General features: G+C 41.7%; 1 protein-coding gene across 1 annotated transcript in view; it reads right to left on the bottom strand.

Moving 5' to 3' along the window:
• The window catches only part of LOC141771955 (ERC protein 2), a 177140-nt gene that overhangs the window by 78767 nt on the left and 82244 nt on the right, over positions 1-16129 (bottom strand). Inside the window, exons 14-16 of the mRNA XM_074642504.1 lie at positions 12968-13061; positions 5197-5349; positions 1376-1536 (exon numbers count right to left, since the gene is read on the bottom strand). Coding sequence (XP_074498605.1) covers positions 1376-1536; positions 5197-5349; positions 12968-13061 — 408 coding nt within the window. The remainder of the gene's footprint in view (positions 1-1375; positions 1537-5196; positions 5350-12967; positions 13062-16129) is intronic.

Raw genomic sequence — 16129 nt, 5'->3', positions numbered from 1 at the left:
TCGGTCTCTCCGGCACATACACATACTGTAGGCAGACATGCACACATTCCTTCAGAGTTAGTGTGATCAGAGAGGCTTTGTGAGGCGTAATGGATTTTAAAAGTTGTGTTTTCAATACATATGTGCCAGCCTTCCCTTTTGTACTGTACTGAGTGGCTGACATTAAAGGCATTTCTCCGTGGCACATGACAACCAGATATGTGGCTCCATGCTCCTTCAATCAGAGAGCTCAAAGCAAACACACATGTAGCCGCTCCACTGACAGATCACTGAACTTCACATGGAAATGCAGCCAGTACTCCTAACTTCTTTTTTTTCCTCCTTCCCTAACTCTCTCTCTGTCACACACAGACATACAGATAAAAACAACACACGTTTTTCTGACCTGCTGCTGCACCACCTGTCCTCAATAAATGTAACTTTTCACAAGGCAGCTATAGACAACGGCTGATCCTGCTTCATGACACACCTCGGCACTGATGTCTTTATAACACACACGCACATGCGAACAGGTGAGCGTATCAACTAATACAGTATTAGACACAGGTTTCTGCTGCAGCAACGGTGCTGCTGTGCATGGTAATGAGAATGAGCCTGATGAAGCGCTGAGCGAACCGTGCCAATGTTCATAAAAGATCCTTGATCATATACTTTTACGGGCTGGGTGTGCAGACACTACCACAAACATTTGTGGTTTGTTTTTTCCGACTGTTTATCTTACTGTAGTTACCAGCAACTGTTGCTGCTCTGCGTTACACACTGTGTTTTTTTCTCTTGATGTAAATGCAGTTTAATTAATTCAAATTACTGCAATAGCCAAGTTGAAGTCTTTCTTTCACTGATTAGAGAAATGCATAGCCATGAATGTACAGGATATAGAACATGGTTACATATTATGCGATTATTATTATGTGTGCAATATGAAAAGCGTTAGTTTTGACAGAAGGTAAATAGGCACATAGGGTAAATTAAGGTAAAGATAAGATATAGACGGATCCAGCGACCACTTTGTGTGTTACGCGATCTAGTGGCGCCGCCATTACTGCGGTGGCAAGTTGTAGTGACTCTAGTAGTGTCTGCTAACTGTGTTAACTGGTGACTTTCAGCCGAAAGCACCCGTGGCTGCTCGTAGTAACTTACGCAAATGGTCGCAGTAGATAATAAATGATTTAAAGTCAAATTGAAGGCTTTCACAAGGACACAAAGTAGAAAATTGTAAACTTCTTAGCTTGAATACAAATGTGTGCGTATTGTAGGGAGATGCCAACGCAGTAATGGCGACTTGGTTTCTTCCGGTATTTCGCCGAATTGGTTTGTAGATACTGTGCAGATCTAATGCTGTATATAAAGACAAATGTGTGAGTGTGAAACTAACTTCATCTCCAGAATCTCCTCCAGCTGTCGCCGTCTCTCCTGGCGAAGACTATTAAGGTGTCCGTCTCTCTCGTGCAGGGACTGCTGAGTGGAGGACAGGTGCAGCTTGGTGGCGTCCAGTTCCTGGCGTGTCTTCTCCAAAGCCCCCATCAGGTCCTCCAACTATTCAAGGAGAGACAAATACGCAGAGGTTTAAAAAAAAAAAACAGTCTCGAAACACACCAGGACACTCACATGACTTTAAATCATATTACATGTTACGTTCAAATTCAATATACAAGATCTATTGTTTACTTGCAGTCTCATACATGTACAAATGGACATCAAATAATCAGAAACAAACTTTAGTGCACTTTTATTTGTCTACATGGGGGGGGGGGTGTTGGAATGCAAGAATGAGGTGAAATGACTGCTTGAATATGACAACAAATGGCCGCTTGACATCTAGGAGCAGGTGAAATTACAGAGGTTCAGAGGTTAGTTGAATGATACGTCCACTGACCCTTGGACTGGGAACAAGGGTTCCCTCGTCTCTCCCACCTTTCTCCACTTATTCTATCTCACTCTCAAGTGTGGCTCTACTTCAGAGCAGGTGAGAATAATGCTCAACCCTTCAACTACGTCCCCTCCCACATGCCCTCCAGCCATGCAAGACAACCTGTGTGTGTCTGACAGACAGGATGTGACCTCAGGGCGTCATTATCCTGAGACAGGAAGTGTGTAATTGTCTTAACAACAAGTACTTTACAATAGGATGCCGTGCCGGGCAGGCGTGTTCGGTTGATGTGAATGGGAGGCGGCGAGAATTTGCATTTTATCTTTGTTCAATTCTGATGATTTGCAGATTTGTGATATAAGATGGTCAAACGATAAATTCTGAAGGGTTGGAATCTCAAATGAACAAAGGGAGAGAAAGTGAAGGGAGGAAAAAAAGACAGAGAGAGGGAGTATTAGGGGGGAAGCACTCCATGGGGTAGGACATGAAAAAAAGGAATGGGCCTCTTTTATGAAGGGGCCAAATCGTTCACACATTTTCAGGACACTCTCCATCTCCGCTGGCCTTCTAGGTGTGTTTCACAGATGTCAGATAATGTGCTCACTGACTGGTCATGAATATCACATATGGAGTGAGAGAAGAAAGGGTGAAAGCAACGCGAGCGGGGAGTACAGAAAAAGTGGTGGGAAAAGTGACAACTTTCAGTCATGACTTCCTAGAAATGTAACAAAGCATTGTTTTAAATAAAATACACCCCATGTCCCTGCCAAGAACAACTGACCTCAGTAGTATCCAGCGGTTAATATACCCAATATCAACAAGACATCCAGCCGTCCAAAATCACACCGTGTTTAATATTTGATGTCTTCTTTCAGGCTTAAAGGAATCCAAAGCCAGTCTTTTCATCTTGAAAGCCAAGGGTCACGCACACACAACTCCATTTACACCCACCACATGTCTATCAAGCCTCATGCGCCAACTGCCTACCTCCCAGTCCCCCCATTAGTCCACCACCCAGGCTAGCCCTCGCTTCACAATCACATCATTAATAAGGAATACAATGCATTTTAGTGAAATTAGGGACCTAATCAGCTTAGCGGTGAGCCTGTGCGTGCTAATTTAGCTCAACTTCAAGGCAAAGCCCCCCAGCCGGACTAAGGCTCGCTAAGACTGGCCCAAAGCCCCTTTAGTTGCTAAGCTGATTGGGGGCTCAGAGGTAAGGGCCAAATCCCCTCTTGTCCATTTGCGTCGGTGTTGCTGGTTCAGAGGCCTAGTTCAAACGCCACGGAGGGGGAGAGAGGGAGAGAGACGGGAGCGGAGATGGAGGGAGAGCGCGGAGATGATCGGCTGAGACAACTTAAGAAGGCAGATGGGAAAGAACGAAGGCTCGGGACAACGGATGGACAGCAGAAATGACGGCGGGGGGGGGAAAGACGAGAGACGGAGAGAAGCGGAGACGGAGTGAGAGACTTAGAGAGCGGGGGTGTGAAGAAAAGTGACCCAGGGCATTACCCATGCTCCATTTCAGCAGGTCAGGCTGATGGAAGACTTGTTTCAGCGCATTATACATCATGAGACTGATTACTCTGGGACAGAGGGGAGAAGAAAGAGGAAAAGCAAGGAAAGAGTGAGGTGGGGTGGGGGGGACAATAATGTGAGAATGTGAGTCTGGCAGGGCGCTCTGAAACGGTGCCAGGGTCAGGTGATGTCCCTCTCTCTACCCCCCCCCCACCCAACTTCCCTTTCCACACACTCTGTTTCTCCAGAGGCAAGAGCAACAGATGACTGACGACTGTATAACTGCATGTTAATGGCATGTTGACTCGCTGCCTCCGTATGCGGTGACGTCACGCCGGCTCATAAAGTTCAGGGTGTTGACAGCGCCTACTGTAGCATCAACGACGGAGCAGTGCCAGGCCCAAATGGGTACCTTTCCTTGTGTTCATAGCGCGACTGCAACTCTATTCTGACTCAATATTCGTGTCAAGTGCAGTCGTCGCCAGTATGACTGCATGCTGGCTCATTATATTCTCTATGTGTAGGGTCTGGATTCACTTGAAACAAAAGCAAGTTGACTTTTGGGGTCAATGAGTGTCACAAGTTAGAAAAGGATTTCCCTGATTCTGGCCACACAGGGGTAAACTTAGGTCAAAGCTGAATCATCCCACTTCTATGCGTGCGAAAAGTCCCGCAGACATAAATATGCTTTCGGACTTCTCAGTGGATCAGAATATTGTTTGATAAACACAGTATCCATGCTGACTGTAAGTCGAGCGTGTAAAGTACAGAAATTGCAAAAAAACAGAGGAAAAGAACAGCCACAGTTAGCATTGGCTCTCGCAGACTTTTCTAAACTGAGTTTGACCTCCTCTTACTTTTCCCGCTCTGTCCACCAATCTCCTTACTTCATCTTTAAATGTTCTCCTCTATCAGATTCTATCTTTGAATGTGTGTGTGTGTGTGTGTTTGAGAGCATAATGTATGTGTGTTTGAAGCAACGCAGCCACCGTTCTGCCTCGAAAAATGTTAGTTCTTGTTTTAACCGCCGATTGCTCTCGTATTACTTGTGGCACTCATCAGCGATGCAAGGTCATTCTCATTCAAATGCACGCTCACACCAGGAGGAAACACACTCCCTCGCCCTGTTTCTCTTTCCCACCACAGACACACCTACGCTGTCACACACACACACACGCATTACAAATGCACACACACATACACTTAAAGATGTAGACTGACCAGCTGGCAGTCAGAAAGGCAGATAGATAGCAGGACGTGCAGAGTAAAAGGGCAGCCTGTACTCCATCGAGACTACGAGTCTACAGATTTGCAAATGAATTCTGATTGCATGCACGTAAACTCACAATGTGTTAAACACATGCTCACATTGTCAAGCGTGCAACGGCAAACATAACGAGAGGCAGAAAATTAAAGAGGAGGACTGTTAGTTTTAGTTTCAGTTTTAAATTTCAGTCTAGAGGGAGAAAATTAAACATGTTTCGAGAATAAAAAACTGAATTAAGAAGAAAAGACAGGAAGCAAAATACGACTATCCAGTTTGTTAACATGATATTTTTTGGTTAAGAGCTACATATTAAGGGATTAAGGATAATTGATCAACCACAGTCCGCCTGCAGTTACACTCTTAGCCACATGGGTGTGCAGTTAAGTTCCTTGCATTTTTTTCAGTGGTCCTAGGTGACCTGCACTCAGTTTAAAAGGAGAGCTGCCTACTGTATGTAGGGATGCATGAGACTATCTGTGTGTGTGTATGAATGAGTGTGTATATGTGTCTTCCATCAGTGTGTGAGAAACATCGTGTAAACCTGTCTCTGGGCCTGAACACGGGCGGTCTCCTCTTGCGCCCAGAGAGCCTCCCTATGTGCGGAGGTGTTCATGCTCTCCCTCAGCGCCTTCTCCAGCTCCCCGATCCGCTCCGCCGTCTCCCGCATGGCACCCTGGGAAGCTGAAAGAGGAAGCTGAGGGGGGCGAAAGGAGTTCAGAGGAGGAGGAGGCGGGTTGGAAACAAAGTAGCAAAAAGCCGGGGGAGAGAGCGTTTTCTTTGAGTACACTTTGTTTTAAAAACTCATCATGGAAATGTTTTGCAATGGAATGACACTACATTGGCAAAAGATAATTTGAGAAAAAGGTGTATTCGTTGCTCCCTTTCCAAAAAGGAAACCAGTCCGTGTAAAGTAGAAACAAAAGGAAAGATTTGAGGACGTAAAAAAAAAAAGCCGTGGTGAAAGAAGAACAAGACTTCTCTCAGAAGAAAGAGACACAGCCAAGACAGAAGAGGGTGATGAGTGATGGAGAGAGAGAGTGTGTAAGTGCTGTGACCTTTGCTGACATCCGTATGAGTGTGCGCATGTGAGTGTGGTTGTGTGGAGTAGACCGTGCACGTTCACATGCACAGTTTGTGTGTGGCCTCCCTGACACCTATGGTGAGTGGGGGGAAAAGGATCCCTCTCCACACTGGGTGATGGAACTGTGAAAGAAAACACTGGACAGAAATAATAAACCCCCGATTCTCTCTCTCTCTTTCTCTCGTCTCGTCGTTTTTTTTAAAACTCTCTCTCCTGCTCCTCAACAGTTGACTCGCCTTCAAGTTCACACGTTCACACTTTTCTGGGAGCAGAGCAGAGGACTTGGAGTCACATGGATAAGGAGACACTTTTAAGCTGAACAAAGAGGAGTTCAGTTACACTTGTTGCAAAACACAAACTAAGGGGTGTGCCAAGTGGTTACTGCGCACTAGCCAAGAACACCAGATCAGATGCTGTAGGAAATCAAATGAAAGTCACATTCTGATATGAAACTATTGAATATGAAACATCCTGTAAACACTTGCGTAGCCACGGTTTGTGCAACCTCACATAAAGAGAAGTAGCAACACTGGATATTTAATAGGTACTTGAGGGGGATAAATCAACACTGGAAGCTTCAACACCACAAACTTGATAACACACTTATAGAAGTATGAATCAAAAGACACAGTTTAAGCAACAAGTTGCAAGCAGGTGAGCCAGAGTAACAGACGTTGTTGGAAGCAATGAGGGCGTATAAACTCTCTCCAGACAGCAACAAAGAAAAACAAGTTAAAAGAGAAAAATTCCCTGGCTGAAATGTTTTCAGTGTTTCACCAAGCCAAGCTGTAAGTTTCCTAAACTGACATTTCAACTCAGAAACGGCTGCATGTAAAAGCCAGTTAGTGAGTTCAGAATGCTTAGACACAATTACAGCTTTGCAGGTATACAGGAGATCGACGTGTGATCAGCACTCTGAATAAGCTACTTTTTGTATCGCATAAAAGGAGCTCTAGGCTAAACAGTTCCTCACACATGGTGAATCTATTCTGACGGCAAAAAAAAGATATGGTAAATACATGGAAAACTGTAAAGAGTCCAGTGGAAGTCATTTTAGGAGACAGTGCCATGGGACATGCAGGATGCATATGAATAGAGCTGCAACTAACGATTATTTTCATTGTCGATTACTCTGTTGATTATTTTCTCGATTAATCGATTAGTTGTTTGGTTTATAAAGTGTCAGAAAATGGTGAAAAATGTCAATCAGTGTTTCCCAAAGCCCAAGATGACGTCCTCAAATGTCTTGTTTGGTCCACAACTCAAAGATATTCAGTTTACTGTCATAGAGGAGTAAAGAAAGCAGAAAATATTCACATTTAAGAAGCTGAAATCAGAGAATTTAGATTTTTTTTTTGTTAAAAAAAATACTCAAACCGATTAATCAATTATCAAAATAGTTAGGGATTAATTTAATAGTTGACAGCTAATTGATTAATCGATTAATTGTTGCAGCTCTACATATGAATGGCCTATTAACTGCCCCTAATTAATATTAAAGTGAGTTTGGACTTGGCACCTGTATCATACATAGATAGTGGTCCAGGCACCTCTTCAAATCCAATCGTAAATATTATAAAAAATAGCTAATCATCTGACTAATTCAGCGATACTGACTAAATCAAAAGCGACGGGATTATCCCTGAGGGCGATGAAAATAGTGCCAAGCCAGCCGAATCACAAGCTGATACTTGTGGCTCGTCACGTCAGCACGACACAGCTGGAGGTGAGCGACAAACACCCGCACACACACGTACAGAGGCAGGCTGTGTGCGTCAGCTCTCCGAGGCTGTAATTGGACGTGACAGACGGGCAGTAATTCGATGCACCAGAATCAACAAGTACTGGTCTGACCCCGCCTAACAGACAGAAACACACACATGCACGCACACACACACACACACACCCCACTGCGATGGGGCTGCCACCGCTGGACCCCCGAGTGAAACCTGACCAGAAAGCGGTGTCTGCCTGTGTGTGTGTGTGTGTGTGTGTGTGAGAGTCTGTCTGTCTGTGTCAGTGCATATCTGTGTGTTATGTGAGTTTTATTAGTAACAAGAGAGTATCGCTGGCTTTCAAGAATAAAAAGAATGGAAAAAAGGGCAAGAGAGATACAGAGAGAGCGGAGAAATGGAAAGATAATTGCCGCTGCAGCACCAATCATCACCTTATGCCCTTGGGAAGGATCATTATGGAGTCTGGGCCCTTTCTGGTTTGATGGAGGGATTATAATCACTAAAATAAACGAGCAGAGAGTGAGAGAATGCACATTTCCAGCAGCTGTGTACCTATGATCCTCAGCCTCACACACACACAAACCACACAGACATCTGTCTCTGTCGAAAAAGTTAAGTGTGCAGCATCAACCTCTATGTGTCCTATTTCATGATTTAAAAAATGTTAAGCATGTGTGCATGGCCAGAAGTTTCATATACAGTTTCAGTCAAATGTACAGACTGTGGGAACGAGCTCGGAGTGAATGAAAATCCTGAAATGTGTCTATCTTCTTTAACTGTCCCCAGATTTTCTATAATCCTTGTGTGTCTAAATAGAGGGAGGGGGGTGGGGGGGTATTGAGTGTCGCTGAAGCCTCTCCGTTACAGATAAAAGAGAAATAAAAGGCCTGTGTGAAGGCCTGAAGTGAACATTTCCGATGTGTGTTTTCTCTGTGTTTGTGAAGTGCAGCGTGGCGCGATGGAGACGATGGAGCGGAGAGATGCTATCGCTCCATCCCACATAAACTCTCCTGGATGGGTGGGGAGAGGGAGCGGAGAGGGAAGGCCCTGTTTGTTTGTGTTTACCCTCGGAGCGTGCTGTGTTCCTGATGGAACCAAAGATAAACGAAGAGAGAGAGAGAGAGGGGGAAAGAGAGCGAGACAGAGGCCACAACGCAACCCGACTGCTGAGCAAACACGATATACAGAATGCACACTGCACTTAGAACTAGGGCTGTCAAAGTTAACGCGATAATGACAAATCTGCTTTAACGCCTCTAATGTCTTTAACGCAACTTGCGATTTTTAGTTTTAAAGCTAGAGTGAAGATACTGGGATCATATGAAACTAGAAAAACCTAAGGAATCCATTAGTACCAACCATGTCATACTAGCTTTTTGCAAAGGAGGCTAAATAACGCTTCAAACTTACGCAAAATTTTGGTGAGGAAAAACTGTCATGGCCATTTTCAAAGGGGTCCCTTGACCTCTGACCTCAAGATATGTGAATGAAATGGGTTCTATGGGTACCCACGAGTCTCCCCTTTACAGACATGCCCACTTTATGATAATCACATACAGTTTGGGGCAAGTCATAGTCAAGTCAGCACACTGACACACTGACGGCTGTTGTTGCCTGATGGGCTTCAGTTTGCCATGTTATGATTTGAGCTTATTCTATATGCTAAATGCAGTACCTGTGAGGGTTTCTGGACAATATTTGTTATTGTTTTGTGTTGTTAATTGATTTACAATAATAAATATATACACACATTTGCATAAAGCAAACATATTTGCCCACTGCCATGTTGATAAGAGTATTAAATACTTGGCAAATCTCCCTTTAAGGTACATTTTGAATAGATAAAACATGTGTGATTAATTTGCGATTAATCGTGATTAAATATCTGAATGGATTGACAGCCCTACTTATCAACATCATAGGTAGTGAGCTGGAATATGAGGTGGTCACTCAAACTCTTATGTAGTATTAGTTTTACATGTCTACAGTATTTTTTGCAAATCTATATATCTATATATTGCTGCTGTATTTAATCATACTGTTCTTAATATTTCTTATATCATATTATAATATGTACAGTCACAATTGTGCTGTTAGACAGGCCTGCATTGTTTTGTCTGGATTGTTGTGTTTTGTTTTGCACATTGGCCTCAGAGAGCAGCACAATTTTGTTCAACTGTCTACTTGTATATGGATTGGAGCCAAATGGATGAGCTAATCAAAGATATCTCGTTTTGGCATGTACGTTGACAGATAAGAAATAAACCATAATGAAGAAACTGCAGTACAGAAATACTAAAGTTTTGCCAGTACATGATTAATTTACCAGAAAACACAAGTTTATTTTTCAACTGTCAAACATAAGGCTCATAGCACATCTGATCACAATTTATCAATAATCAAATTTAAGGGATTCTGATTAAAAAATGTTCATTAATGTTGTCAATATGATTAAGTTAAATATGTAAGTAATGAATTGGTATTGTGATTAAGTTATATTATAAGTAATGAATTGGTATTCTGGATTGAAAACAAATTTATATTTTGATAAGTATAATTAAATCAGTAATTAATTTATATTTCTGTATGACACAGATTAAAGGTAATAATTATAGTTAGAATAATTATAAATAATAATAATTATAGTTAGACAAATTTAGGTAAAGTTAATTAGAGTATATGTATGCTCAATAAGGAAGCTGGTTAATAATTAGTAATTGACTTATGGAGAAGGGGTGGGATTAAATAAATTTATACTTCTTCTCACTCCTTTTCGAATATGTAAATCAAGGTATCAAGTGTTTGACAATTTATTTTTCTTATGCGTTTCTGACTGTCCACTTGTTGGTATGATCATTCTTTTTCTTTAATTTTTTTTGTATTCTACATGTTCCAAATACATTTTGAAATGAAATGAAATGTTAGTGATTTATGTTAGCCCCATTCCGTGACCAACATATAACATTAGCAAGTGCATATCAGCTACATTACCATCTTCATGGTTTCCCAGCTGCTGGGCTGCATCTCAAGCCATATATGATCCTTTATTTGGTTGTTGAGGTAGTAATGTTTATCGTACATTTATTGTTACTTCGAAATACAACTATCGGTCGAAAAATGTCCCATTGGACCGAAAAAAGCCCCGAAAACAAACCAGGGCAACCAACGCAAAGCACATGGCTAATTAGTATGCAGAATGACGTCAATCAATTAGAGGAAAGGATTTCATTGGTCAAACATATTCCCGCTGGCGGAAATCCGCTGAAATCTAATCTGAAATTACCGCCACCTACTGGACTGGAGTGTGGAGCAGTCGATTGGCAGAAAAATAAATAAATAAATAAATAAAAATAACAATAAAATTAAAATTAAACATTATTAATGATAATAACAATAATAATAATACTACTAATAATTAAATTCTCTCCACTATTCCTGTTGCCCTTAAGTAATTAATTAGAAGATTGTGTACTTTCCTAGATGTCTTTCCTAGCTGATTCCCCATTGTAATATTTCCATCATCTACTCCTGATAGCAATTCCCTTCTTTCTTTGACATATTTGTTGCACTCTATAAGAACATGCTTGACAGTTTCCGGTTTATTACAGTGCGTGCATAGTCCAGTTGGGTGCTTGCCAATTCTATGGAGTGTTTGGTTTAATCCTGCATGTCCTATTTTTCAGACGGGTAATGACCATATCCACTGAAATCGAGGTCCGTCCGCATATTTATTCCCCCCCGCACAAATGTTACTTGTGAGTGTGCAAGCATTCATAAGAGTGAAAGAATCTTCTCTTCCTGTTTTTTTCATGGTGCAATGGATATGTGATGATGTCACTTCCTCAACCAATAGGGATGGCAGACACTTACAATCATCCAATCACATTGATTTGGTGGTGTTTAAAAGAACACACACCACCATTTGATCTTCTTAATGTCCCGATGAAGGTCCTTGTTGACCTAAACGTTGACTAATAAAGCAGAGAAAAGTGTGTGCGGGGGCAAGTCATTTTTTAAAAAAAGTACATATTGGAGGGGATCTAATGCCAACACCACAAACAATTTTGAGAATGTGCATGTTTTCCTCTCCTTGAAGCATCCACAAAAAGTCTGAATAATTCACACGAAAATCCGTGCTTTGGGGTGAAAAAGTGAAAAAGTCATCGGATCACATCCAATAATGTTTAAGATATTTCAGTCTGAACTACCTACTGACCTACCAACAAACAACGACATCCATAGAGCCATGCCGCTATTATCAGATCTTTTTTACATTTTCAAATACTAATATCAGTATTGGCCAGGTTTAATAAACTTGTATTATAAACACATGTATTATCTCTGGTCAGTATTTTATAATACATGGACTACTATGGAAGTTTTTATTGGACTTTATTAGTTGTAACCCACAGAAGACATTCCACAAATGTGTACCATGATCTGCAAATATTTTACTATCCAGTGATATCTACACATTTGTGCATCTATTTCTACACGTGGAATGATAGACTACCAACAACATACAAATCAATCACCTCTGAAACTTTCCATTTTGCTCTGTTTGTGGATGTCATCTATCTCACCTGACATCAACCCCAAAACTCCCTTGCATTTGTCCCTGTACCTCTTTCTTTCTTTCTTTCTGGCCCTCACTTCATGTCTCTTTCCAGGTTGTAGAAATATTAATGTGTTGCTACTCAGACACTGTTTAGAAGAGGAAATAGGATGTTGGATGCTGCCTGCCAGCACACACAGAAATAACAAAATAGCTCTACCAAAAACAGGCTGAGAGCAGCTCTGGTTCTTTTTGGCAGAGAGGTACAGAGAGGTGTACTCTACTTCATCGGTCCTGTGGGAATAACCTGGCATGGCTGCACTCTGCATATTAACACCTCAGCATAGCTCTGCAGGCTAGCATGCACACAGACACACACACACACACACACACACACACACACACACACACACACACACACACACACACACACACACACACTGTCAAGCAAACAGCTGACACTCGTGTTGACACCTAAGAAGACCTATACAAATAAAAAAAAAGGTAAATCAAGAGTCTCTCTCCTGCCTCACTAATCAGTTCTTTACTATTCCCATCTGAGCCATTATGCCGGCGCTCCTGGCTGGCGTATGGAGCTGATTTCTGCAGGACTAAATGCCTGTCTCTTCCACTTAGGACTGACTCTGAGATGCACTGAGGGAGGCAGGGCAGGAGGCATGAAAGACTGGGAAAGGGGCTCTCTCTGATCGGAAGAGCAGAATTATTCAGAAAGGGAGAACGTAGAGAGAGATCGAGGGGAAAAGGTGATACTTCCTGAGGAACAGCTTGCAAAAGAGGTGAGAAGGAAAGAAGAGGAGAGAAAAGGGCAGGATACATGAGTACAGCAAGAGTCCGTCTGCACACTGTGGGATGAAGAGGTGATGAAGAGCTAAACTACAGGACAAGGAATGTACACGTGTGCACACACACATATTCAAACCTGCGATAAAGAGTGTGGATGTCCGTCAGGGAGGGCGTCTTTCCTCATCTCACCCGCCACCGTCTGCTTCTGGATGTTTGGAGACTTGATTTGCCTTCAGAGAGAGATATATGGGTGACAACAGATAAAGAGATGCTCAATAAAGAAATGTAAATTAACCATGGAATACAAAAAGATTTGCATCTCACACAAAATGACTATCGTGTATGTCCTAGATGTAAATGTAACACAATGGCCCAAGTTCACTTCAAATACAATTTTCTTTGACTTTGTGCTGCTTTTGTTGGTAAATGTGTCAAAATCATTAAATTTAGTACTGACATCCAAAATATAAAATGTATATACATGATGTTGTTTAACCCATAATTCTGCTGTATTTTTTAGAGTTAAAACAATGCCTGCATGTTGCATCGTACAGGTAAACGGTAGGGCTGCAGTGTGTACAGTGAAGCAGGGAGCTACTGTGCGTATGTCTTCTTGTCTTAGTAGCATGGCTGACTGAGACAAGACAAGACAAGACCTGATGGAGGTGAGACGCTGCTGCTGTGTAAATCTTTCAACAACAAAACACACAAACACATGCAGACGGGAGATGCAAGCACATGCACACATTCTCAAAAATAGATATGTGCAAGAGGACAGATAAGACAGGATGACACAGACACACACAAGGGCATGTGGTTTTAGAAAATAAATAAGTCTATAGACACTGCCAGAAGCTCACACACGGGATAATAAATCTGCCGAGTTCCTGATTACAGACATGCTCCTTGTCCTTTACTGAACTTACTTAGTCAGACAACTATGATCCACACAGGCACACAAACACACACACAGAATATATATATATATATATATAAGGGGTGGGGAAAAAAAATTGATACAGCATAATATCGCGATATTTTGCCTGGCAATTTTGTATCAATACATGGACGTCAAGTATCAATCTTTTATCATATAAACTATTAACCTCTTAACAATCTGACGGCTGCTATTCTGTCTTTCAGGTTATAGCAGGCTAAGTCTTATAGCTAGAGTGAAGATATTGGTATCATATGAAACTACAAAACCTGAGAAATCCATTGTCACCAACCATGTCATGTTTGGCGAGGAAATACTGGCATGGCCATTTTCAAAGGGGTCCCTTGACCTCTGACCTCAAGAGGAAAGCTCTGAGATGCACAGAGTGAAAACTGCATAATTTGCAGTTGAAAAAACTTAAGAAATCGCAATTTAATCATTGTATTAAGTATTGTTGGACCTCTGGTGATTGTCACCCCTTAATATATATATACACATATATATATATATATATATATACATACACATATACGAACACACACACTGGTGGGGACGAGTGAAAACCCATACACCATAAGACACACACAGCTGCACTTATACACAATCTATATTTTCTCACAAACACTCTCAAAATAGAATCAAAACACAGTCTTTGAGCTCCCAGTTTGGACTTCACACTTAAAGAAAAAAAAAAAAGCGTTGAAAGTGCGAGAAAGCTGACAGTGACAAATTAGCGCCTAAGAGAACCCTCCAACATTGTAAACAGGCTGTGACCGAGCAGCTGCTAAAACGCGCCACATTATTATTCCATATCCACACGGGATTGTTTACTCTGGGCAAAGCATACAAGCTGCCCCCACATATGGGCAAATATTTGCTGTCACTGCCCTTAGAATGGTGTGTGTGTGTGTGTGTGTGTCAGCTTTCATGAGTGATGTTGGTGTGCAATTCATGTGAAACATACCTACAAGATGATGAATAAATCTAATACACAGTCACCTCGCCACACACACATATACACACAGAGCATTTCAAAGCCTTTGTGGAAGTATTTGTTATAATAAGAGAAGACAGAGCGGGACGGGAGAACTTTATGTCAGTATTTATATCTGATATTACTCCCCTTGTACAAAAACACAGCGTTGGTCAGTTTATTAGGCCTGTCATGTCATGTCTCTGGCTTACCTCTTTATTTCTTTTTTAATGACTCTATTGTTGATTTTATACATTTTTTTTATCAGTTTTACGAGTGGGTTTTGAAAAAGGGCTGCTCAAAATAAAGATTATTATTCAATTGTTACCATTATGAATGAAGTATGTGTACACACACGTACATGTGCACACATATTTACACAGCGAGGAGGAGGAGGAGGAGGAGGAGAATCTGTTTATACTCTGCTCTTTGATGTCTGTGTGTGTGTGTTTCTTTAAGCTCAGAGGCATGTCCATAGAGGACAAACTTGCCATGAGGGCATATCAGCTATCACACTCAGACGCCACTGGCACAGGTGTATAAACCAGCAGACACGCTGGTCCCTTTTGATCACTGATATACCCCCATCATCCCATCAGTGCAAAATGAAGTAAGTGTTTTGACCAGTGTGAGAGGCAAATGAGGGCACGTAGAGTGTGAATAAGGAGCAGACGGGCTGGGCTGCATATGAGTGGAAAATATGAAAAGGAGAAGTGTGATTTGTTGAGTACCGAAATGAGTAAATTCATAGGGGGAAAATAGTATTTTATTGCTGCGACATTTCTTAGAAAGATGAAGTGAGAGAGAGAGCGCTATGCATGAGTCCAGCCGTTTCCTAAACTGAGCGTAATAAGTAATTTTTCACATTTCCTCTTGCTTCTTTCACCTGGAGCATTCCACACATCCGCCTTCCAACATAAGCAGCTCCGCTTTATTTTTTGGCTGTCAAAGCACGGCTCTGTCATGTTTTTTTCTCTTGTATATCTCTATTCTTTTTCTCATCTACTCTCTTTTTTCCATTATCCCTGTAACATTCTTTTCCTCATTTCTCCCCTTGTTTGTCCCTTTGAACTCACATCCATTTAGAAGGGCGTTGAGAAAAAAAACAGATTGAATGAATGATCCTCTGGAAATAAAGGACTGCTGACGTGCCCTCGAGCAAGGCACAGAGAGTAAATGAATGGCTTCAGCAGAGCTGCTGAGCGGCCAACAAGCAGGAAGCTGCGGTCACAGCGGGACGCCCCCAGATCTGAATGTGGGAAACTGCGAATATTAAGTAGGGTGTTCCAGTTGACTTTTCCTGAGTAAATAAAGGTTAAAAGGAGTAATAACCTTTTAAGAAAAAAGTCCAGATTTGTATCTCCCCTTCATAACTCTTAATTCTTACT

The sequence above is a fragment of the Sebastes fasciatus genome, chromosome 8 (assembly GCF_043250625.1).
Source record: "Sebastes fasciatus isolate fSebFas1 chromosome 8, fSebFas1.pri, whole genome shotgun sequence".
NCBI classification, from domain to species: Eukaryota; Metazoa; Chordata; class Actinopteri; order Perciformes; family Sebastidae; genus Sebastes; species Sebastes fasciatus.
The sequence above is the reverse complement of the archived record's forward strand: the minus strand, read 5'-3'. Positions and strand labels throughout refer to the sequence as shown.